Genomic DNA, 25,380 nt, shown 5'->3' with positions numbered 1-25,380 from the left:
GAGAGAAGATTTACATTGGCATTTGCGATCCGTTCTACCAGCTTCTCTTAACGATCGTGGATCTAGCACGCGCGTGAAGCCTGATTCACACGCAAATCGCGTTTAACACTGTGATTTCACGGCGGATCATTCATGGCTGATACATAAACCTTTTAAATCCGTACGCGACACTAACACAGCTTTTAAAATCGAGATAGAATGAACGATACTGATGCGTGTTTTTGTTATATCAATACAGAATATTTTTTTTAATATCAGCGTTCATATCATGTTGGAGTTTATTGGCAAGTTGAAAGAGTTAAGTCTTAGTCGACTAATGCATTATCGATCTCTATTTTTCCAGGTCATGGCGGAGTCAACCAACTCGGTGGCGTCTTTGTGAACGGAAGGCCCCTACCGGATGTAGTCAGGCAGAGGATCGTCGAGCTCGCGCACAGCGGCGTCCGACCGTGCGACATTTCGAGACAACTCAGGGTATCTCATGGCTGTGTATCCAAGATACTGTCGAGGTGAGTGCCGTATTCTTCCCATATCCGTTACAACTGCAGCCTCTTGCCGAGTACGGTCTCGTTCCGATAACGATGCGCGAGGTGGGCAAAATCATTAATCTAAATGCGCGAATCTCTAAAAAAAAGTTTACTTAAAGATTAAAAGTTAAATACAATATCTTATTTTAAAACGTAATTTATTTAAATAAAGTACTGTAAGTAGTGTAAGTATTCTGTGCGAACAGTTAACTAAAACGTATCAGAAATGTATAATTGTCTCTGAAAATCGCATTTGCCAAGTTCGGAGAGCGGATAATGAGCAAACAACGTCGCCGAAGGGCAAGTGATTTATGAGAGAATCAAGTTCGTCTTGCCAAATGCCATGCCGCAATTTCCGCGCCGCGAAGTGGCCAAGGTCGTTCGAATCGCGGATGGAAAGAGAGAAGATGAAAAGACAAAAAACTGGAGAAAGAGAGATCGCTCTTTCCGAAGCAATTTAATTAAAGACGCTTAGAAACGCGAAACGAATGAATTCGAGGAATGAACGAAGAGACGACGACGCCGGAAGGAAGGAACCAGTCCTCATACCCTCGCGACGCGGGGGTGCTCGACGATATGCGGTTTCCATGTTTTTTCCACCCTCCAGACCCCCGCTCCGCTATATAACGGGTGGCCTCGTGCCGCTTTGATGGTCCGAACGTCATTCGCGTCCCCCGACCGAATATCATTGTCATATACGCGCTCTTTCATGAATCTCGCATAATAAAGGCCGACTGGATTATTTACTGCCACGACTAAAGTTACCATTTCCTTTTCCTTTCTTCGCCACAGACCCCTTTTCGAGCTAGGACAGAGTCAGAGAAACGAGATTTCATCATTAACAATGCGAGCGTCGTGCACGATCCGTCGATCGAATTTCATTTGTGTGTCAAAATATGAGAGATCAAATTTCGGACAATTTAAATCTTCGATCTCAGCATCAAAGGATCCGGAAGTTATGTCACAAGTGCTGAAAGGTAATAATGTAATTTTTATTAATAGCCTGATACAAGTGCTACGGTTTTCGGGGTTCCGCGCGCTGCTAAATTTAAACGTAGACAGTGGGAGGACTTAGTGATCGTGTCATCTAAATACATACTACATAGTTTCTTCCGCGTGGTGTGTGCGGATGTGACCCGGACTTTATGACCCGAAAGTACAGTGAAAACATAGATTCTGTCGACGACACTGACGCGACATCGTTAACACCAACGCACGGTTTATGCAGTCACGCGTCGCTGATGGAACGAGAACGCTGCGCGTCGCGATGCTCCGTTCGCCGAATTTTATAAGCGAAACCGGATACCGGGACTTTTTCGACTCTAGGCAGTCTAGGCGAGGGTTCGTAAAATCATCGACGAAGACGGCGTTGAAAAGTCCGGTGACCCCATGAAATCGAGTCATCTCCCGTTTGGAAAACCTTTTCTGACTGTCGCGTAGGAGAGATACAAAGTGCTCTTCTTCTTTAGGGTTACGTTTGAAGGAAGAAACGCGAGAGGGATCGTCGTCTTGTTGTCCTTTGTGTTATACACTCGTGAGGTCCGCTTCTGTATTCTAGATACGCCGCGGATTCTAGAGATTATGTGAAATGTTACGACTCGAATCTTGGAAAAAGTCTTTTACTAGCGTGTAAACTTGACAATATATTTTTTCTCTCACTCGCGTTATGACATTACGAATATGTGTCTTATTAACGGTAATTATTTAGAATACGGACTGCATGATTTTGATGAAATTAAGTTCATTCGAGGTGTTTTTGCTCAAAAACGAAAAAAACTGTTAGAAAAAACGTTGGGCCCCATGAATCGAAATATTAAGCGTTAAAGTTGATGACTTGAGATTAAAAAATATGTCACAGAGGCAAAATGAGATCTATAATTGTATTGTTCTACATGGATTTCAACTTTCCATCGCAAAGCGATTCTCATTCTTCTCCTGCAAAGGGGCGACTTTTATAATTGTACTGTTGTTGAAGTTAGAAAATCTGTCATGTCAAATCTGTCAAATCTGACAGATTTTTTAATCTCAATAGTTGTCAACTTTAACGCTCAATATTTCGCTTCGCAGAGCAGTTCCGGACTTTTTTGAAGGGAGGGTCAGAGTCGCTTCGCGTGGGAAGTTGAAACTCATGTAAAACAGTACAATTATAGACCTTATTTTGTCTCTGTGACAGATTTTCTCAATAGTTAACTTTAATATCTCGGTTCGCGGGGCCATCCCAGCTTTTTTTTACAGATTCTTTCATTTCAAAAAAAAAACGTTCAAATAATTTCATCAAAATCAGAGATGCAGTCCGTATTCTAAATAATTACCTTATTAATTTATAAATATTGATTAGCAATAGATTAAATTTTTCGCTTTAAATCTAAATACGCTTTAAATCTGAATCAGTGAAATTCAATATAAAAAGAAAGTTTTGATTTTATTTTTATATAATTAAAATACTGATATTTACACATTAGTTCCGATATACTAAAAAAATTACTAAATCTTAATATTCATATTTCTTTGAATAGTACTAAACAATTACTAACTAAACATTTACTTACAGTAAATAAGTATTTATTTAATAAAAAAAATGATAATTAAATCAAATTAATGGTTTTTATCAAATAATTATTATATGTTTACATTTAGTGAATGTTTACTTGGAATTATTTAAACAAATATTTATTAGTATTTTTTTTTAATGTAAATTGAATTTATATATAAAGCAAAGTTAACTAGATTAGAGATTCCATTGATTTTATTGATTTAGTTGAATTTCACTGATGACTTCATTGATTATCAATGGCATAATTGGGTTCATCAATAATTATTGACTGATTCAGATTTAGAACTCATATTCTATTGTATTATTACTTGAATTATAAACGTGCATGTTTCGTTAACCTTTACTTAAAATGTTAATGTGAAAATCAGCATGAAGTATCGTGGCGTTGTAATGATAAACGTAAATAATGTCATTTTTTCACGGAGATGGTATTTTCGATTTCGCGCAAGACTGTTTCGAATCCATTTAAATCTGAATTAATATAGCAAGGGTGAGTAACACGCCGACGACGGCAAGGCAATTTGAAAAATCGCGCGATCTAATAGCCATTTCACGGTGGAGGCGGAACAAAGGGGACGAAATATTAACGGGTGAGCATTGCCATGTGGGCCTGAAATGGGGTTTACACCAGATATGATCGCAATAATTTGGTGGGGGTGACGAGACCCAGGTCTGTGTTGAAGGCTATCCGATTGTGTAATAACTTTTAGCTATACATTCACGACTATGTGTTATATTTCAACCATACGATATAAATAGCACAATCGATAGTTCAATGCAGTCTCATAATAACAAAATATTTAAAATTTTTCCCCAAAGAGTGACATCATTCATTTTGTAATAATAAAAACATGTTACATTTTTAATTGAAACTTTCATCCCTCTACAACAATCAAAATTTATATAAAAGATCAAATTGTCGCAAAGAATTATAATTCGGCTCAACAATCCGAAACCCATTTTTCCTGTGACATGCAACGCAAAAAACCTGTTACGACGCTTTTATTCGCGCAAATATTTTTCATCGAAAAACGCGAAGGTCTAATACTGGAGCATGTTCATGTTCTGCAGTACACGCACACGTACACATGCATGCACGTAAAATTGGCCAGATATCCAACCGGTATGAGCCGACGTTGACGTCGATTCCGACGCCGACGCTGACGGCGGCGGCGGCGGCGGCGGACCCACATCCATCAAGGCGGCCCACAAGCGAACCATTATTGCGGGCTATCCGACGTAATTGAATTTAAGCACGAGCGAAGATATTATTTAACTAATTAGGCACAAAGGGCGCGTTCACGGCGGGCCAATCGCGATTGCCCATCTCGCGCGCATATATACGCACCCCGCCGGTGGGAGGCCCGGGAGAAGAGAAACGAATGAGAGAACGAGAGGGACGAAGAGAGATTCAAAGAGTAGAGAGAGGGAGGCAACAGCGGGAGGCCAGAAGCCGTTTGTTTTAAAACAGCCGGTCGTTGACGCGCCGCTGGACGGCGATTCGTTATTCCGACGTTGGCCGCCCACCGCGGGAAAAACGTTCGTTCCTCTCTCTTTTTCCCCTCTCGACCTCCCGTGTTCTGTGATAGAGCAAAAGAGAAAGAGACAAAATGTGAACTTTGGCGACCGATTTCTTGTCGACATTGCGCTTTCGAATACAGTTTAAGACAGATCCAAAGATTTCTTTCTTCCACGTGTTAATTGCAATTATTTCATAAAATACAATATAAAATTAATTGTAATGTTACATGAATTTTATTTTGTAGGTATTATGAGACCGGTAGTTTCAAAGCCGGTGTCATAGGAGGCTCCAAGCCGAAAGTAGCAACGCCGCCGGTCGTCGATGCGATTGCTAATTATAAAAGGGACAATCCGACGATGTTTGCGTGGGAGATTAGGGACAGGTTACTGGCCGAAGGCATTTGCTCACAGGACAATGTGCCATCCGTCTCTTCCATCAATCGGTGAGTCGTGTTGACACTCTATTCTATATATATAAAGACAACAGTTTTAACCAAAAATGTCACTTCATCTCATTAATTGCCGGTGAAAGACAAGATTACGTTGTTCCCGATGACTACCCGAGGAATCGCGACATATGCTTTAACCGATCATCAGCGATAGGGGTGCGATCAGCTATTCGCGCGCACATAGAATTCGCGTGCACCCTCGCATGTGCATTGAGATAAGTACGCTCCGGCCTGTCACCCCGATCCTATTGACCTTTCGCAGGTTCCTTCGGGACCGGGCCGATTAATTCAAGTGTTTTTGCGTCGCCCGATGATGCGGCGGGCCAACGGAACACGAGTACTCTAGACTGTATAGGGCCGCCCTTACGAGAGCGAGGGGGAGTGAGCTCCCATGGGACAGCATTACAGCGTATCAGCACCGCACAAACTGAACGACTCGATCCCCTTTCGGCCAACTGAAAAGCTACAAGGGTACACAGCGAGAAAAGGAATGCGTGGATAGGTAGGTCGGGAAGGGGCAGAGAGAAGCGATCGAGAGAAGGAGACACCAGGGTACCATTGATCGGCTCGCATATGTCCCGAGATTTAATCAGTCACTACTTAAGACCTTATCTCCCGCCTGGTTTACAAGGGCCAGGCTATCTCTCTCCATCTTTCTCGCGCGTACGCAGCCGATAATGAAATAGAGCGTAATGTGAATCGAATTGCTGGCAAGTGAAATTCACTAACGCGATTTCTGTGGGCCGCAGCCGCTAATGGAAACACACGCAAATGAGTTAGCGCCCACGTAACAACGTAAGTACTATGCGCGGCCGCTTATTTAAATTCCGCGTCGCGGTTGCGCGCGAGAGATTAGCTACAATTACATTTGCGATATACTCTCCTCCGAGAATCTCAATCGCCGCAAAAATTCATTCTTTCGATTCAATCGTGAAATAGTAATCTTTGATTTAATTAATTTTTCCTTTCCCTTCTTTTTCACGATTTTCTTCGTACGATAAAGCTCAAGCTATAAGATAATTGTTACGCCACGAGAGAAAGTTTTAATAAACTCGCATAACAGTGGTTACCCAAATAGAAAGCAATTAACGTCTCCCCGTCACATTCCCTGGTGTTTCGTCAAGCTTACTTTGTCATCATAAGAGTTACCTCGCACATATTTTCATTCTTCCTCTATATTCGCGTCGTGCGGTCACGGTAGCGTGAAACGTGGGCGTGTGTAGGTACAGGAATTACTTTCTGGCCGAGGTTTTCGATGTGTCTAGGATTGCAGTCGAGGGTGCGGCGGTGGCTTGTTGCTCGAGTGACTCCTCCACCTCCGGCTCCACCTCCGGCACACGCTCTCGCCTGCCTCCTCCTGACTTCTCGCTCCCTCTCGTTTTCGCCTTCTCTTTTTGGCCAGAGTCTCCTTCTCGCCACTACGACTCCTTTTCCTCCTTGTCCCTATCCCCTGACTCGAGGCCCAGATGGCGGGTATTGATCTGAATCCGGAGAGCAGATCGCCTGGAAAAACTTACTCCGCGGATACTTACCTACCTACCAACCTACCTACCTACCTACCTATCTACCTCGCTCGCTATCTACATGCACCTATCCAACGTACCATCACCCACTCACGTACACCGAACCCGCAACCTTCCGCCCTATCCATTCGGTACAAGTAAATGCATTTCCGCTCGACGAGCAACGGATAGAAACGCGCGTTTGAGTCCCTTTAGAAAATGCCCACGCACTCAGTACTTCCCGCAGGCTAATTGTATAACGATTGATAACGAGAGAAAGACTTTAATTGATATTCCGCAAAGCGTCGAAGTGAATATAGTTTCTATCTGATAGACAGATATGAAATTCATTGAGATGACAATGCAGTTTCGAGAAGGGAAAACAAAATCGTCAAATGGCATGACGACGCAGAGATTGACATTTTATGACTTTATCTCGTATAAGCTTCACGAACAAATACTGCGACAATCGTAGACAATTGGTAAGGCAAAAGGGAACTGGAGATAGAAACGAGAGAATAGGAAATAAAAAAGAAAATCTTCAATCGATCGAATCGTGCTTTCATCGACGAACCTTTGGTGCAGCTGGAAGTTAGTTTAAAGAAAAGAGTGCAAAGAGAGAGAATGGTCTCGATATCAAATGGGATTTCGCCGCGAAGAAACAGGAACTGGGTGCATCATCGACCGGAGCGCGTAGTATACCGAGATTTCTCCCATTATGAACATGTCTCGGTTTTTCTAGCTTCGGGGTGGAGAAATAATGATACAGCTAATATAATGTATTGTCTTGCTTTGCCGGAGCACTTCGAAATGAGACCGTTCGCAAACGTAGGATAGAAAGAGAAAGAGCGAGAGTAAAAGAGTAGCATGGAAGTCGTGCGAGGTAAAAAAAGGCGGACCAGAAGAGCGAAATAATGGAGTGGTTTTCGCGAAAAATAACAGTTATATATCCCGTGTATGAGACAGGATTGAGGAGAGCGGAAAAATAGGCGAAAAACGGAGAGAAGATTGGACGCTAACAGTTCCGAGCCTCTTCTTTATTCGCTAAAGACGCCGACGCAGCGACTTCTTCCTATTGTTCTCATTGCGCGCTCTTTATGAAACGCAGAATGCTTGTCGTGATTAAAAAAGAACGTTTCCTTCGCATGGTTTTTACGAAGATAGCTTTTCTTTTTCTAGTAAAAGGAATTTCGTGTCCACAATTTATTTAATATATTTAACGGATGAAAAGAAGAAAATTAATTCGAAATCGTTTAATGTAAATATTAATGTAATTATTTCCAGTCCAGTGATCAAGAGGAAAATGAAAAAAATTCAGAATATTAAAAACATAAAATATCGTACACTGTCGAGGAAGCATCTATTACGAGAATATGACATCGACAAAGATGAAATCGGGAGTGTCTAAAAACATATATATATATATATAAAGAGAGAAGGATTGTCGAAGGAGCTACGGTGAATTTCGGGAGGAAATATTGATAGGCTCGGCTTCGGCTGCGGAGTCACGGTCGAGTAGACGACTTTCTACCGAGGTCTATCTTACACGTATACAAACTCGCAAAGGCCCACCGCCCCTCTCTCAAGCCATTCTCTCTCTCTCTCTCTCTCTCTCTCTCTCTCTCTCTCTCTCTCTCTCTCTCTCTCTCTCTCTTGCTTTCTTGGTGTCGATCTCTCTCTCCCTCCTTCTTAGTCGGAGGAGTCTCAGGAGCAGATCGATAAGGAGCGAGGTTCGCCCGAGAGCTTTACGCCGGGTTCACAGCCTCCTTCTTCTCGTTTCCTCAACGCAGCCCCCGACGTCACGCTCTCGCATGCCTCTCGCATTCGCCTCTGAAGCCGCAAGTTACGACAGAGTCAATATCAGAGCCAAAGGAAGAAGCCGCCGCTCCCTTGACTTCCTGTTGTTCCGGTCGAGAATCCTTCGTTCGCGGGATACTAGAATTGGACAATGTTTGAATTAGAAGTTGAGCTTAAAACTCCTTTATGCGATGAAGATTCAAGATCCATCGTCCTTCAAATATTAATAATTAATTTCACATAGTTACCGATTTTATTTTCTACTTTTCAAATGGTAAATTATACAATAAATTAAAATTTCATTCACACATAATAAGGTCCATTTAAAATAGAAGGATGAATAAGATCTAAAAGCGATCGCGGAGATCCCCGCACGATCGATCACATTTTCAGTCGTAACTTTAATTCGACGTAATGACCAGCGCGGCGACAACAGTTGGCAGAAAATCTGTCGCAACGAATCTCGCCGGAATTGTATCAATCTGTCATCGCTCTTTCATGCCGGTGCGCGGCAGCGTCGCTTCGTTTCTATCGCGCGACTCAATCTCCCGTCGAGGCGCAACCGGCTCTGCTTCGCTCTCCATTACTTCCATATCATTTCGCACCCCCGGAATCTCGAGGTGGTGGCACAGGAGCGGCCCGGGCCATATGGCTGGCTGCTCTCCTGGAGGACATAGAAAGACACAGAGGGACAGCCAATGGGATGGCTGTTACTTTCATGCCACTTTCGGCTTTCCGGCCGGCATCATCGCTATATCTCCCTGTTCATCTTTCGGTTATTAAATTACATCCCCATAAATAATGCTCTGCCTACCCCCGACGAGCTTATTTACCATTCCACTGGCAGTGCCGCGGGAGGACTCTTCTCCTCCAGGAAGCCGTCAAATCGTCGCATTTGTCATCTCGACTTCAACTTGTCTACCAAAGGAATTCGTTTTTCTATTTCGCAGAAAACTAATTCCTGTGACAAATCTGCGTTGATCTACATTTTATCTTAATAATATGAGAACATGCTCAAAAAAATTATAAGCTCAAGACGTCGCTTTAAAACGTCGTGGTAAAATGAGTTTTTGATAGAACAAAATGGTACTTTATATTTTCACTATTTATTTAGAAAAATATAACAGGATAGTTTTGACTATCAAGTTAAAAATCAAAGATTTCTCTCCTGGAAGGGTGATAGGATGTTGGTGTTTAAGCGAATAGCGGCACACACATGGCTGTAGGGAGAACAATATGGTGCACCATGGTCGTGGACTTCGTTAAAGCAGCCATATTTGCGGTGCGCGGGAGCGAAAGGGAAGGAGGCCCTCCTACATTATCCGGCACAGCAGCACCCTCGGGGGTGGGCGGAGGATCTGGGGGATGGTGCCTCCACGTTGGAAACGCCGGCAGTGGCGGCGGCGCGTATCCATAACCGTCCTTTGTCTGGATAACGCAATTATTACCGCGTTTCATCATACCCTCCGACCGAAATTAGCCCCAAATGAAGTTACAATTACGGGTTCTCCGTATCCTCCGTCAGCGAATGGAGGGAATTGCTACTTTGAGGTTGTACCTCGACAAGATATGGACGACGATAATGATAAGGACGACATTGACGATGAAGACGATAGTGACGATGACGATAATGACGACAATAATGATAATAACAATGACAATGACGACGATGACGACAAGAAGGATAACGATGGCAATGGCAGCAACGGCGCCAACGGCGGTGACGACGACGCACGAAATTCAGGTTGCCGTGGAAACGTCAGAGGACAGACGGAACCGCAATGAAACCGGATGGTCGCCTACTCTGCTAGCCCATAATGCTTCGTCCCTTTTGTTCCTGGTCGAGAGCTGGAATACCGAAGTTGCTCGAGAACATTGTACCGCTGAAACTGCTCAACCGGACAGAAGCCGAGGCTTTGAGGATATTCTGTCGATCACCTTGGATCTACATAATAATGGAAAATTCACGATTCAACCTCACAGCGAAAAAATGCGATTGCTATTTATTATTGCGGAATGACTTGAGAAACGGGCGTTTAATATCTACTCGGTCATTAGATTGACTGGTAAGTTAATGAATCGTCGAAACTCTACTATTAATTGCTCATCACCGATGAGTAATAATCATAGGGAGGTTGAATCACGTATATTATCGTACCATAATCGATCTAGTGAATGATCGCAAAGCGAAATCGCAGTGTCATTTCCCACGACCTACGCCACGTATTATTCACATGTATGATTAATATGATTCACAAAGATTGATAATTATTTATCTCACCTATAACTTTAACTTACACGGATGTGTCATCATGCTTTAAACAACGCGATGCTGGAAAACGCGAGGGACAGATTTGGGTATGAATAACATTCCTGATCATCGTGCGCATAATAGTGGATACACACTATCCTCTTGACTTCCCATGACTCTCTCGAGGGGGGGAAAGAAGTGTCGGTGCAGGAACGATATATTATAAATCGCGTATTACATTGTGCTTAGAGGATCCTCGGTGACTGTTGACTCGCCAGTATCATTGTTGGGAGCGTAGCTTTTGTCGTCGGGATACGCGGCATCGCAAACAAACACACAAACACACCGTGCACTTTCCGTACGTATATACGCGTATGCACGGATACTCGCAGATTATTGTGTCGTTGGACGTTGGTATAGCCACAGTTAATATAGTTGTGTATATGGAACCGGCAGCTGTCGTTTGACAATGCACCCTGCACGTCCCCAGATATAATAATATACTCATCCTGAGCGTGCGAGCAACGGGGGGACACTTCATCAAAATGACTGAGACGCGCCACCGGCAACAGTGGCACGAAATGGCGCACTACGATGTATCGTTTTAATCCATACTTGATGCTTTGAAAATATGTTCTACTTTTGAATGTTACAACTATAGTGTATGTGTATAATATAAAATTATTTCTTTTTATATCTTACTTTCTTGTCCTATTATGATAGGATACATAATAGCATAAAAAATGAGATATAAAAATGAATATCTTTAGGAAGAATAAATATTATAAATACCTATTAATATCCTTTGCAGACGCGACATCATCTCATGTGTTTTAAAGATGCTTAAATCTCTTCGTAATAGAAAAATTAATTTGAAAGAGTATAATAGAATTTTAAAAAATTTTGTGAAAATGCAGTGTATTTCGAAAATTTAATCTGGCGCAGCACGAAGAAGAAGTGCGAACTCTGACGTCGCGGGAGTTACTTTTGTTTAAGAATCACACCTTGCTCGCATGAAAGTGCCAGGTAGCTCCCGTTCAGAGTATATTATGGCCTTCTCTTTCTCTCTTTCTCTCTTCCTCAAGAGTGGAGAAGAGATGACAGAATATCAGGATACACCTTTTCCAGCCATTGTGCGGCTCTGAAGGGCGTACAATAGCCGTGGAGCTAACCCCGTATTGTGTCTACAGCTCGACGGAACAGTTCTGCGACTCTGGCCGTTGCTTCTGGCTCCATCTTACACACACACACACACACACACACACACACACTCTCTCTCTCTCTCTCTCTCTCTCTCTCTCTCTCTCTCTCTCTCTCTCTCTCTCTCTCTCGTTGTTCTTCGGGTGCTCGCCACCCCCCGATCCTTCTCTCGACTTCGAGTTAACGAGAGAAGAGTTCCGTTTCTGGTGCTATTCGTGGGCCATGGACGGAGCATCTGCCGCTGGGACCGCTAAATCCTCGAAAGCCCCTTGAAATCTCTCGCAATCCGCCGCGGCATATAATAGGTTGTAATAACTTTAAAGCTCCGTATTAACACCGCAAGAACGTGAGGCACCCTAATACGCATTTAACTATGGTGCACCCAGAATTATTTGAATCTGTCATTGAGTGCGCCGGAACGAATAGATACGAATTGATGTTTTATTATCGGGATATTGGGGGCATGAACGATAGCGGCAGCGACGCAAATTGGGATTTATGAAAAATTAAAATAACAATGGAAATTTTGGCTCAAGTTTCTGAATTCGTATTTTCTACGCCGGCAAGGAAATGCGATAAACGATGTGTAAAAACAGATACGTTGGTAAAATGTAGCAATGTCTGTTTATAAGCGGCGTACTACAAGAAAACGATTCAATTGCTGAGTTTTATGAATTTAATACGAGCAGATTTCTTTATAAAACTCAAGATATGGAAAAAATTTAATATTATATGTTTTAATATTATGTATATTTATTATGTGTAAATATACAAAAAATAAAAATTTTGGTAATTAAAATTTGCAAAATAAATTTTAATTTTATTCCATATAATCCATACAATACATATGTGAAAATTTAAGCTGATGAGAAATTAAACTTTCTTACTCTTTTCTTCTCTTCCTTTTTCCTTCTTTTTCTTTCTCTCTCATTTTCTTTCGTTGTACTAGTAAAATATTCTTTCTTTGCTTCGTGGTCAATACAAGATTCACTAGCACTTTAAACGATCAATAACAGCCGATGCCTAACGAGCACGATAATTGACAATTACAGATCGTTTGTGCTCGCAATCCGGAAATCCCCTCATGATATCGGCTAGCGTATGTACGTATCCGCTAACGAGCGATCTGTGCTCATTGACAACCATCGATCGCCTCTTTTCGCCCACGCCATGATCAAGATCCACGCCCGTCGGCGATTTAGAATGCTTCTTCCTTAGTCTCCGTTAGATCATTGATCTTTAGTAATATCAGTAGAAACCTATCCTGTCGTAACATAACTAGCTGAATAACATCTCGAAAGGATTAAATCGTGTGGATGACCGATGCTTGAGAGCCAAAGAAATTAATCTCGATCCGTGAGAGGAGAATTTAAATCCGCCCAGTCACCAACCCCCGATAGAGGAAAACGTCGGAGGTTGGAGAACACGCCGCCACGATAGTGGTAGTAGCAGCGGTGGCGGCGGGAGAACCTAGGCGGCCCCAACGCCGGCGAAATGCGATAAAGTTGGCGTAGAGGTAATTTGAGTATAAAGTTTTATTCGCAATAATTTAGCCGCGCAGCCGTGAGTGCAGGACGATCGGGGGCAGAATCGGGTAAGTAGGGAGAAAGATGCTCTCTCCATTCTAGGGAGAAGCGTGCGGGAGTGCGGGTCATATATTTGATGGGATACTTGGCATAAAGTCGTGCATAAAAGTAATGCCGACATTAAAGTTTGTGGTTCCAGAACTGTGGTACGAACCTGAACTCATCTCCTGCTTTCTCAGAACGTCGCTTGTGGTTGCTGCCTACGATTTTCCTAGCCGTGACGGCTAGAATCGCGAGGATGGTGGAGCACTTCTATCATAGGAGTTCGTGTAATACTTGTACGCGTTCGGACGCATCTTTTATATTCCTGCAGTTACTATTGGTTTGTTAGAAATAAATTCCAACCAATAAAAACACTATCATTCAGCATCGTTGTCGACTACGTATTCGAGACGTGAAGTCGCCAGATACGCTCGAGTAACCTCAATGATTTACATTCTCTCTATTGCTTTGTTATTTGAAAAATGTGTACGTATTTTTCAAAATTACTGCTCACGCAATTATAAAAATACGAAATAAAAAATAGAAACTAGCATTGCATATAGAAGCGAAACTATGACTTTTCTTTTTGTGTAATTTTCCATCTGCGTCTTCTCTCTAACAACGTTTTAAACAACGTAGTTTTAAAACGACAAGTAAATAATTCGTTTTATTTCTCTTGTTCTTAAATTTATAAGTACATGCAATCCTGAGACTTAAGCGGCATGCGGCTGCGACATCCACATACTTAAAGCGAACGACAAGGAAGCTTGACTTTGGTAGGAGACCGGCACTTCAGGGTAGATAGTGAAGCAGTTTAGTTCAGGAGTGGCCGTTGGGGAACGATCTGACGGCGCCAGGGGAGGCATAGCTTCTTCCCACGTGGCACCCCCGACAGCTCTACCCTCATAATTCTACCAAGCCTTCCTCTGAGGCGCCACCTCCGGTTTCTCTTAGGCATCGTAATCGTGAGAGCGAAGGAGAACATCCTTTCGTATTCGCGGGAAATTCCCTTCCTTGTGCTCATGCCGAGTCAAGAATCGAGGGACTTTCTTCTCCCTACTCTCAAACACGAACGAAAGCCGTCGCATGATTTTCCAGCAACATACTTGCAACCCCCAATGGCAAACTCGCAAATTCGCGCCAAAATGCGAGTTGGATAGCTAACTTTACGGTATACAACTATTGAACGCGACTTCAGCCAAGATTCAAACAGCGGAAACAACTGCAATGGATGTTTAATTATCAAATAAAAAACCTTCAACGATTAGTACGCGATGTTATAAAAACAGATTGTGATTATTTGTATATTGTAATACGTACCAAATGCCATTTTCTTTCTCGTAAAGTCACTGTTAGCAATTTATCAGGTTTAAGCATGGAAGCTTAATTATATAGATGGAAGAAGTAAAACAAGTTGTGAAATCTGTGTTGGAAACCGTCGAGCTCGCATCGTCTCGCGCCGCAGATCGCAACGAGAATCGCCACGGGGAAAAGCACAGAAGAAAGGGCGCACTCAATGATTAGATGAAGTACCGGAATGGTAGGAGAAAGAGAGAGAGAGAGAGAGAGAGAGAGAGAGAGAGAGAGAGAGAGAGAGAGAGAAAGAGAGGAAAAGAGACAAAGAAAAGGGAAAGAGACAAAGAAAAGGGAAAGAGAAGAACAAGAGCGCAGAATCAAGCACGAAGGGAGAAACATTGTAGCGTCAGGAAAATGTTGGGGTTACGTCGTACGAACTTCGTTCTCATCCACTCGCTTCTCTATTTTCCCGGCAACCTCTGTCTATAAAAGACTCTCTCTTTTTCTCTTTCTTTCTACCTTAGACTACCCTTTATAGTGGCATTCCTTGTTTCCGTACAATCGATATACAATCTTTCCTTTTCAAAAATGATAGTTTCTTAAAGGATCAATGTTCCACATTATAAACAAAATATCTCCAATCATTCTCATCTCAGAAAAATCTTTCGAAATTGCTTTTTCTTAACTCATAGTATGTATTAATGTTTCATGCATAACGTGACGAAAATAATAACACAACATTGGGATCTACTTGCGCAAAACCGCGCAACAATTCGATTAGTCTTTGGCGAATTGCTTCATCCCCTGTCAGTGGCATAGAAAATTACCAGCCGGCTGCTAATATTTAGCAATGCATCGATAACGAGCACGCTCGCAAAGGATTACGTTAATTAGAGTGCCGAGGCCCGGGCGCGCAATGAATTTTAACGCGAAAGCTCTCGTTCATTCGGTCGCGTTCGCCGAACGAAGCGTACCGTGTCGCAACGGTTCGCACCATCTGTATCGCGATATAATCTGCACCTGTTGTAGCAAAAGGATTACTTCTCGAGCGCCGTTGCATTTATTAGATCGTCGATTACGTTCATTATATCGTGCGAGTAAAGTCGTTACGTGCTGTTTCGCGGAAGACACGCGTCTGATTTTCATCATTCACGAAATACCTCTCATGTTTCACCACAGAAAAATAATGAACGCATCGCTGATTATACTATATTATAGTGAACAAACACGACAACGTTTTTATCAAACCATAATGTTCTCCAGCAGAAATATTTTTCTTATGCTTTTAAATATTTCTTTAAATATCTTTTGATTCGATCTGTTTATCAATATATTCAATAGACACATATTTTTAAAATAGAAACTTGGATCATGTTAATTATTTGATAATTAATTAATATGTATAAATGCAATGAGTAGTCAGGTTAATTAGTTTATCGTTATCGGAAAACACGATAGTGATTAGTTACATTGCACGTGTGTAATTTCTATGTGTGGAGAGCGACGCGCGATAACTTGTCGGTTTAGGATCGTTGGTACCTCGGCTACCCTAGAGTCTAACCTTGATAAGGATCGCTGCTAATTGTTGCGAATTGGTGAAGGTGGCGAACGAACGAGGGAGATTGGGCAACAGGTGTCATCTGATTGATCGCCGTTGCTCGCACCCCCACGATTACCTAGCCCACAAACACATCCACAGCAGAAACGAAGGACTTAATGTCGATCCATTACGTACTGGCCCATCCCGGCGAGGAATCGTTAACCTGACGCGCTCCAAAGTGCATTACGAGGTGAAAAAGAATGATCGTTGAAAAAGAGTAGATATTCACTACGTTCTACGACCAAGCGTATGTGTGTGTGGGGCACACATTACATACTATCCTTGCGAATTACTCTATGCGGAAATTTACATTTTCAGTAATCTTTTTCGTATTCTCTCTTCTTCTTAATAGAAGAAAGATAGTTATACTATGAATATTGCTGAGAAATCCAAAGTGTAAATTCATGAAAATTTAAACGCCTTACTGATAATTTATGCGAAAAATGTACTACAATCTCAAGTATCTACCGTTCATGTATCTACCGTCGCATAAAAATCTTTGAGCGAATCTTTTGAAAAACGAACTCTCGCCGATTTGTTACTGGGATATGCCTGTTCTGATGAGTATGTTGTCAGCTATGTACAAAAAATAAAAAGTCATTACGTGGCGAACGTTAAATCACATCCAAGGCTGAAAGAGCGTATCGAGCGCGGTTAGGGATCTTGAAGAGATTCCGACATGGTTAGACTTCTAATTGGTCTGCCATATTTTTCAAAACCTGCTGAAGCTAGAATGAAATGTTTGGATATCTTATTCTGTTTTGTACATAATCTATTTCATTCCATCTTAAGTAGAGCCTAAAAAATAGTTGGCGAACCAAACATATAGTGTCCAATTTCTTAAGGCTACCACATATTTTTCGTTACCTATAATTGTAAAACGTATCGTAAGAATTAGCCGTCAGAGCTGAAAGTTTAAAAAGAATAATCATACATTGCTTGACTGTTATTCTTTTACTTGAGGATCTCTAGACGCGGCCGATTGTTGGCGCTGCAAAGCGCGCGATTTAGTTCGCGCGAGATTAACAGCGCACCACCGTGAATATTCGCCGAGATAATTGATACCGACGTCGGGAGAGCGGCTGACCATTGAAACCGCACGCGCAATATATCACGGATAATAAGCAGCCAGTGCATACGCCCGTACTCGACGGGGGGAGAAAAGGGAGAGTCGAGATGGCCACTCCGTTACATCCGTGGCGGCGGCGGCGGCTCTCCCTCGATGCGATTATGATACGATGCGGCCAAGTTCCGCAAAGTCACGTCGCTGGTTGCTATTCGAAGGTAGCGGCCAACGGTCCCGACATCGGGTAACAATAATGAAACTATTCGCGTCTCCTCATATACGTGTACAACGTCGGGCACATTCGTACGAGGGAGATGAAGTGTATACTCGCGGTAGGTAGGTCTAGGTTATACATCGGAATCAAGAAGAATGATCGTTGGCGAAGTGACCCGCGTAATCGTAATTAATCATCGTGTAACCCGTGACTCCGCGGATCAGCACCGTATAGGGTGGCTCCGTCGGTTATCGCTGGTAGAGTCAAGGCAGACATAGCCTCGCGCTCTAAGCGGTGATGTCAGGATTTATGATCGACCGCGTGATGGAATTGGAATGAACAATCGTTACTTTCGTCATGGCGACTCGTTCTGCTCTTCCGCATTGAGTGTAACAGACACTCGTTGAAGAAACGAAAGAAGATTATTTTTAGGAGAAATATTTCGGTATCTTTTAAAAAAATTAGATATAACATACGTGTTTGATTTACATATATGTATTATTTCTCCTTAAATTTTTATATATTTCACAATTCGTACAATCCGAATTAGCAATCGTGTGATTTGCGACCAATTCAATATCTTGATTTCTGTTTATCACCGCTCAAGAGTCAAACCGCTGCGCTGTGCCGCGCGCACTCAACAGGAAGATCTTGTCTCGTAACAATGGCAAGCTTCATCATCAATCTCGAACGCGAATCGCTCTGCGCCCGACGGACTTGGAATTAACAATCGGTACTTTGTGCCACTCTATTGTTGCACTATGAAGTCACTGTATATTAATAGATACGCAGCGCGCGCAGCGCAGATGCGTCTACACTTCTACTTTGCCGAAAGCGTTTCCAATGAGATCCAAATCGGTTGTCGAAGATGCGATTTATTACCAGCCGATGCGATTTATTTAAATTTTTAATCGAGAAAGAAAAAAATACAGAGAAGCAAGACGTCTCTTGGTGACATGGCAGTTTTGGTGGACATTATACAATGTCTGATCTATTGTTCGCAGGATCGTGAGGAACAAGGCGGCGGAGAAGGCGAAGCACGCGCATCAGCAACAGCAGGCGCAGCAGCAGCAAGGTCAACAGCAAGGCCAGCCAGGATCGGGCGGTTCCGTGTCGGTGATAGCACATGCACCTGCGACGGCAGCAGGTCATCCAGCTGCCACCGCTCCTAACGCTTACAGTATCAGTGGCATCCTGGGTATCCCGGCGCACCATCAGGATCCCAATGGCAACAGCATCAAGAGAAAACGCAGCGTTGACGGTGAGCAACTCTTCGCTCGTGCTGCTGGCCTTGCTTCTTCGTTCGCATCTTCTTATATTTACCAATTACGCTCTGTCATCGTGTAACATTATTCAATACTGAATTCAACGCTTATTATCGGCAACGAGATCGCTGTAGTTGAGATATCGAATTGCAACTGAACTTGCAGAAATCTCGAAGTGAAACAGCGTGATGCGATAGTATGCGTCAGGAAGAAATGTTATTACTATTGCAGGTATATAAATTGAATAGTAGCGTATTTTCACGTTGCAATAGTTGAGATTGAATAATTGTTCGTACAATTATGGATCGTATAAGATGCAGTAACTTACATAAAAATTAGTCGCTTATAAAAATTAACGCGATGTAAGTTTTCAATATTAATATTATATCGTCGTTGCAGCCTCGATAACGTGACATAAAATGTAAGTCAATTTAGTTTGCAAATAGACAATGAATTCTCATTGTTCAACTTCTTAAGAAGTTAAACAATTTTTCGCAAAGACTTGTAATTAGACTTTGGTACTATATATACGATGATACAACTTCATAAATCGTATCATCAATGCTTGTTTGTATGCTCTTATTGTTTCGATTTTGAATATTCAAATTTTCGCATTATTTAATTGCGAAAATTCGTGAATTAGGAGAAACTAAAAATCGTTGACATAATTTTTATAATTTCGACATTAGATTTTGTAAATCATTAATTATTATGATTAAAATATACTAAGGTAACAGAGACAATCTTTCTCTACATTTTCACACCAAAATGATTGTATATATATATATAATACTCTGTATAGTTTCTTTAGTAACTGAAATGAATGATATGCTGCATTATATGAATAATATGCTGCATTGTAGTAATTTGTTTCGAGATAAATTGATATGTATTATGATGTAAGTTGCTTCTATGATAAACTTTAAATTAATGAAAATATAATAGAAATAAAAAACAGACAGTAGATATAACGTATTTTTGAGTAAAGATTATTTAAAGTAATTTTGTAATGATAATTTAAATTTTAAATAACAAAATGTTATTAATAATAGTGTTAAAAAAACAAATATAAATTACTATAGTTTTAGCTTACTTAATATAGAAATAGAATAACGATATTAAATACAAAATGTTTTGCTAGAATTAAATTGTAACCGAATGTGTGCACAAATGTATAACAAGTCAGGCTAATCTTTTCTTAAATATGAGTCAACGTATTTTATCCCTATGTCTGATTTTATTACAATCATTTTATTACAAGTTACTATTATTATACTCAAAATAATATATGGTATCAAAATAATATATCGTATGGTAAAATTTTTTTTAACTAACAATATATTACTTAGATTATCTAAATTGAAGAACATTGAATATGAAATTATGAAATACTAAAATATGTACTTGTTTCTTCGATTAGATTTTTTTTCTTTTTTATTGCAACATTTGTTCGAAATTTGTTTTAAATGAAACTTAGAGAAAAATATTTATGTTATAAAAGAGATATTTTGCAATAACTTTTCCATTGTCTCTTACACCATAAATACATAAACGGAAATCTCTAAAACTTTTAGAGTGAATTATCACTCTAAAAGTCTTTGAAGAGCAAAATCACATTCTTAAAGATTGAAAATTAAGCCACTCTTTTTCAAAATTGGTTCACTTTTCACTGGCTTTTTAGAGTGAGATTCCAAAGAATTTAGAGATAATACAACTTGCCTTTTATGACAACGAGTCTTGGTTTCCCTTGTATTTTATTCAATTATTTACTGAATGGACATACAAAGACAAAGTTACAGTATTTACAGCTTATGCAATAAATTACAAGTGATTTTTTACTCTCGTTTATATCTCGTTTATATCATGTAACACTTCTCACACAATAATATTGAGCAACGTGTGGTTAGGATAATAAAAGATGATAAAAATAGAATATGACGATATTGTTTGCGTACGGACGCCCGATGTAGAAAATTTGTCTATTAGGACATATGTTTTGAGCCATACATTTTCTACGTGCTCGTTTGCGAATGATCGAGTCACTTGAAGCACTCATTGCCCTGAGCGAACCAAGATTAGCCGCATACACTGCAAGGTTATCAGTCAAACGTCACCGAGCACGTGTTGCGATTCATTCTGCTGTCATTGCATGAATAACGCAGACCGAAATATTCATGACACGTGCCGCGTACACGTGACCGACAACGGCGCTTTGGCTCCGCAAGAGGTTTTCTGTGCCGAACGCGTCGCGAAAACCCCTCGCGAGTTGCGAAATAATCTTGCGTCTAGCAAAATGCTGAAGCAGAAAAAAATTTCTAATCCATTACCCGTGTCATCGGGAAAACGATTAGATTAATTCGATCGACATGATTCCGCTGCGTTTTTTCTGTTCTGTGATACATACACGAGCAGGCCGCAACGTTGCGCGATGCGATGCAGCGAGGAAAACCGCGCGCGTGAGCTCGATCAAAATTCCGCGAGCGCGCGTTTCGCGGCGAGGTGTATCGATTCGTACGCGGGAACGCGGCGCGCAGTGTGCCGATAGGTACATGGGTAATTCAATATAATCGGATTATGAGAGCGGCGATACGCGGCCGCAAAAGTGGTCGCGTCCGCGGTGAGAGCACTCAATGTTTTGCAAGCGGTGCGCTCGCGCCGAGAGGGTAGGTATACGTATTAGATTATAAACTTCACAGAGAGACAGAGACCACAGACAGGCTTCCTCTCTATCTCGGCCCCGACGACACATTAGCTTCCCTATCCTCTGGGGAGATCATCAGCGTGTACGTACGTGTATACGCGTACCTCCTAACCGCCTGGAATTTCAACGAGCGAGCATGGCGATCGTTTCGAACGTTCCTCCGGTGCTATGCGTCAGAATGTAAAAATCGACCGAGCGTCGCGTTAACCTAGCCACAAGTACTCAAATTTAATGAAATCCCCTGACCAGAGAGACTCGCGGGAAAAACTGTGTTATAAAACGCGATCGATCCTCTTTTAACTTTCCAGTGATGAAAACGCTGTTGTTTTACAGCAGCTAGATCGGACGTAACTCGAAAGATCTTCGTGTTTCAGTTAATTTTATTATACTGAATTATAAACGCTATATATTAAAGAAATAGAAGGAATTTTTATAAATATAAAATAATAAGGTTTCAATAGAAATAAATAATAAATCAGAAATGCATGCCAAATGTAAGCCAACACAGGATAGTAGTGTGTAAAATTTGTATATGAATATTAATATTAATGATAATAAGTAACAAAATTTTAATCATAATTTTGATCATTTTCACTGTAAAAAAATAAACAGAATATTGAATATTATAATTTGACAGTAAAAGAATATAATGAAGACGCTTTGTAGAAGTTGTATCGTGATTTTAAAGTCCGGAATGATATAATCCAGAGATAAAATCATCAATCATCTATTTGGCAGAATACATAATTCGAGAGAGACATAGTCAGATATTACAATCAAAATTACAATCAAAGATCCTATGAGTTGTCGAATCAGAGCACACACATGGTACAGCGTTTGTTGAAAAATATTATTTATTAATCTTTATAACGTATCGAGTTCACGAATTCCAATGTTCCTACAATTTGAGACTCGTCGATCGAGAAAAATCGAAGCGGTCCCAGCGCGCTATTATTTATATCTTCGACGAGCGAGCCAAGACGTACTCAAAGATCCCGGAGCTTATTACGAATTTACGAACGACCTCTCGAGGGAAGCATTGCAATCTATCGAGGCTGTTTGTTGTCGCGTTACATCTGCGCGCTTCTGACCCCATGCAGAATCCCAAAGCCCGGCGTGTCCCACCCTATGAATCCCCTGGACGTAGGGGATACACCGCGGGGCCAGATTCGCCCCAAAGTCCATTATTACCCGTGTATTGTATTGCTTAACATTGACTCAATTGCTTTCGAATAACGCGAGAACGTTCGCCCGCTCGCTCGTTCGCTCGCTCGTACAAGCGCGTGCTTTGCCCTCTTGAGCATCAATCGAGTTATTCGATTTACTGCTCTTTTTTGGGGGACGCTGACCTTCCTTCCGCGCGACATAATTCATTCGTTGTCAAATCTGTCGAGGATCGTCTATGATTTCGCCTTCTCGAAGTCTGCAAACTTTGGTTCGCATAAAAGTACACTTCATTGAATACGACTTGATTAACTTTTCAACATTATATATATCCATACACTGAAAGGAAAGATTGACTGCTGCAGCAAATTAGATGGTAAATATGGCATAGCATTTTAAAATTGCAGCAACCAAAAATTTGAAATGCTATGCCATATTTACCATCTAATTTGCTGCAGCAGCCAATCTTTTCTTTCAGTGCAAAAAATAAAAAAAAAGAAGATAAATCTAAAGTACAATAAAATTTTTAAATCATGATCGTTTTACTAATTACTCGAATTCGGTTCACGTACAATCTTGACCTTACAAGGTGTAACTGTGATATCCTCAGGAAGTGCCCTAAACTCTAGTAAAATTGTATCGTAACACGATACTCGTCTATATCGTGGCATAGCTCGGCCGCGATTAACTCGGCCGATCAAATCGTAAAATTCAAGTAGAGTCGGGAGCGGGAAGAGAACGCACGGGGCACTGCCACCGCCGGTGTTTGAAACGAGGGTTTTATAGCGGTCCAGGAACAAACTCTGCCGCTCGAATGGTCGGGATCGTCACTCTCGACCGGCCGGACAATCACAACTTGACAGGGAGGTTTAACGAGCCCTATGCTAGGCGTACTCCACTCGTCCCACCCTCGGATGGTCATTTAATTATTCGAGATACCCCAGAACGTTGGACTATCTACCCCCACCAACGATGTTACGTCGGTACTGTTGTCCCCCTTACCCCCCCTTTTTCGTCGTCCATCCCTATACCTCTCACCGGTCGGTTCCGTTCACGACCTCATCCCCGGCAAGGGTTCGCGATGCCCACACCCTCAGCACCGGAATAACGACACTCGTCCCACGTGCCTGTTTCTATATTAAACCGCCGGGACGACCGGGAGATAATAAAGACATATAATAGAATCGAAATTGTTTCTCTATCTATCAATGCCATACGTCGTCTACGCGCGCGAGCCATACCGCGCCGCGCATCCTGCCCTCGACAGATTCAATTTAGTTTCGGCCAGCCACGTTTAATTTGTGTCTTGATTCGTGGGTAATACGAGAGACCTGCCGCGTATAGGACCCGATCTGCGTATGGGTGGATGACTATACATCGTACCCGATCGTACCGGTTGATGTGCTGTCCTGTGTGATATGTTCGTCCCTGCTCCATTTTCCCTCGCGTTTCGAAATTATCAAATTCGAGATATACACCGATGGAAATAACATTCATCGAACATTCTGCATGTTGTTCTAATATTGGACTCACTACTGGCGATTAATATTGAATGACGACATATTTGTGATATGTTGCTACAAATTAAAAAATGAATTTTGTCTCTAACAGCTCTTTCAATTTTTACAGATGATAATCGCGACCTGAATGATCACGCCGATAACGATTTGAAGAGGCAAAGGAACAACTATAATGGCGATCAATTGTATTCAAACGTAAGTAGTCGAGAAGAAACTTTTTGAATAGCAGAATGTTTCGACAGTAATTTGTTTATTAAAATGTATTCAATTACAAAATAGATTATCTATATTCGTATAGGTAATTGGGATTCGAATGAGGTTAAAAGACCTCAGACCACGTGAATCAGGTCCGATAGTATATATATATATATATATCTCCATTAAAATACCCTAATCAATCAAAAGCGAGCCAAGTTTCATAGAATATCCGCGTAATTCTCGGCCAGCACTTGCAGTAATCGGGAGACCAAGTGGGCTGAGCTACAACATTCAAGTCAATCTTGGCGCTTGTTCTCGGATGTCCCTCAAACTCGCGAACTTCGACTTCAGGTTTCGCTGGTCTATGTTGCAGCTGTGGTCGAGTAAATGGAGCATCAAGGACGAGCACAAGCTCCTGAGCGAGCTTGGTGGCGGTGGAGGCGGCGGTACGACCGGTGGTACAAACGGCGGTGGAAACGGCGGCGGTGGAAATGGCGGCAGTGGCGGTGGTGGCGGCGGCGGCACTGGCGGCGGCAACGGTGGAGGCGGCGGTTATTACGAACACAGTGGATTCCCCGGGAACGCTATTGCCACCTCCGCTGAGCTGTACGACTCCCTGGGCACCATCAGTACGATGACGCAGGCGCAAACGCCTCATCTCTACACCCCGCCCATAGGGGGCACCATAGGTGAGCGTGCTTGTTCCCTCTCTTTTCACTCTCCGGCACCCTCCGACACTTTCCAACACTCCCTCAGCCCCGTCATGCGTGGTCCCTCTGTCTCTTTCTCTCTGCTCCGTTTCTCTCCTCGCACGGAAATCCCAGATAGTGTACTGTACACCACAACCTCTTGCACGTAATGCCGTGCACCAAGTTCCATTCCTCCACCTTCGTTTTCTATCCTTCTACTCTCTCATTGCACCAAAGACCTCTTTCTATTCTCTCTCTCTCTCTCTCTCTCTCTCTCTCTCTCTCTCTCTCTCTCTCT

General features: G+C 41.9%; 1 protein-coding gene across 1 annotated transcript in view; it reads left to right on the top strand.

The window, feature by feature from the left end:
- Nucleotides 1-25,380, top strand: part of LOC108689589 — a 106,706-nt gene that overhangs the window by 77,091 nt on the left and 4,235 nt on the right. Inside the window, exons 3-7 of the mRNA XM_018196443.1 lie at nucleotides 344-509; nucleotides 4,848-5,045; nucleotides 18,550-18,806; nucleotides 24,305-24,390; nucleotides 24,767-25,082. Of these exons, the coding sequence (XP_018051932.1) occupies nucleotides 344-509; nucleotides 4,848-5,045; nucleotides 18,550-18,806; nucleotides 24,305-24,390; nucleotides 24,767-25,082 (1,023 nt within the window). The remainder of the gene's footprint in view (nucleotides 1-343; nucleotides 510-4,847; nucleotides 5,046-18,549; nucleotides 18,807-24,304; nucleotides 24,391-24,766; nucleotides 25,083-25,380) is intronic.

The sequence above is a fragment of the Atta colombica genome, unplaced genomic scaffold (genome assembly GCF_001594045.1).
Source record: "Atta colombica isolate Treedump-2 unplaced genomic scaffold, Acol1.0 scaffold27, whole genome shotgun sequence".
Classification (NCBI taxonomy): domain Eukaryota; kingdom Metazoa; phylum Arthropoda; class Insecta; order Hymenoptera; family Formicidae; genus Atta; species Atta colombica.
The sequence above is the reverse complement of the archived record's forward strand: the minus strand, read 5'-3'. Positions and strand labels throughout refer to the sequence as shown.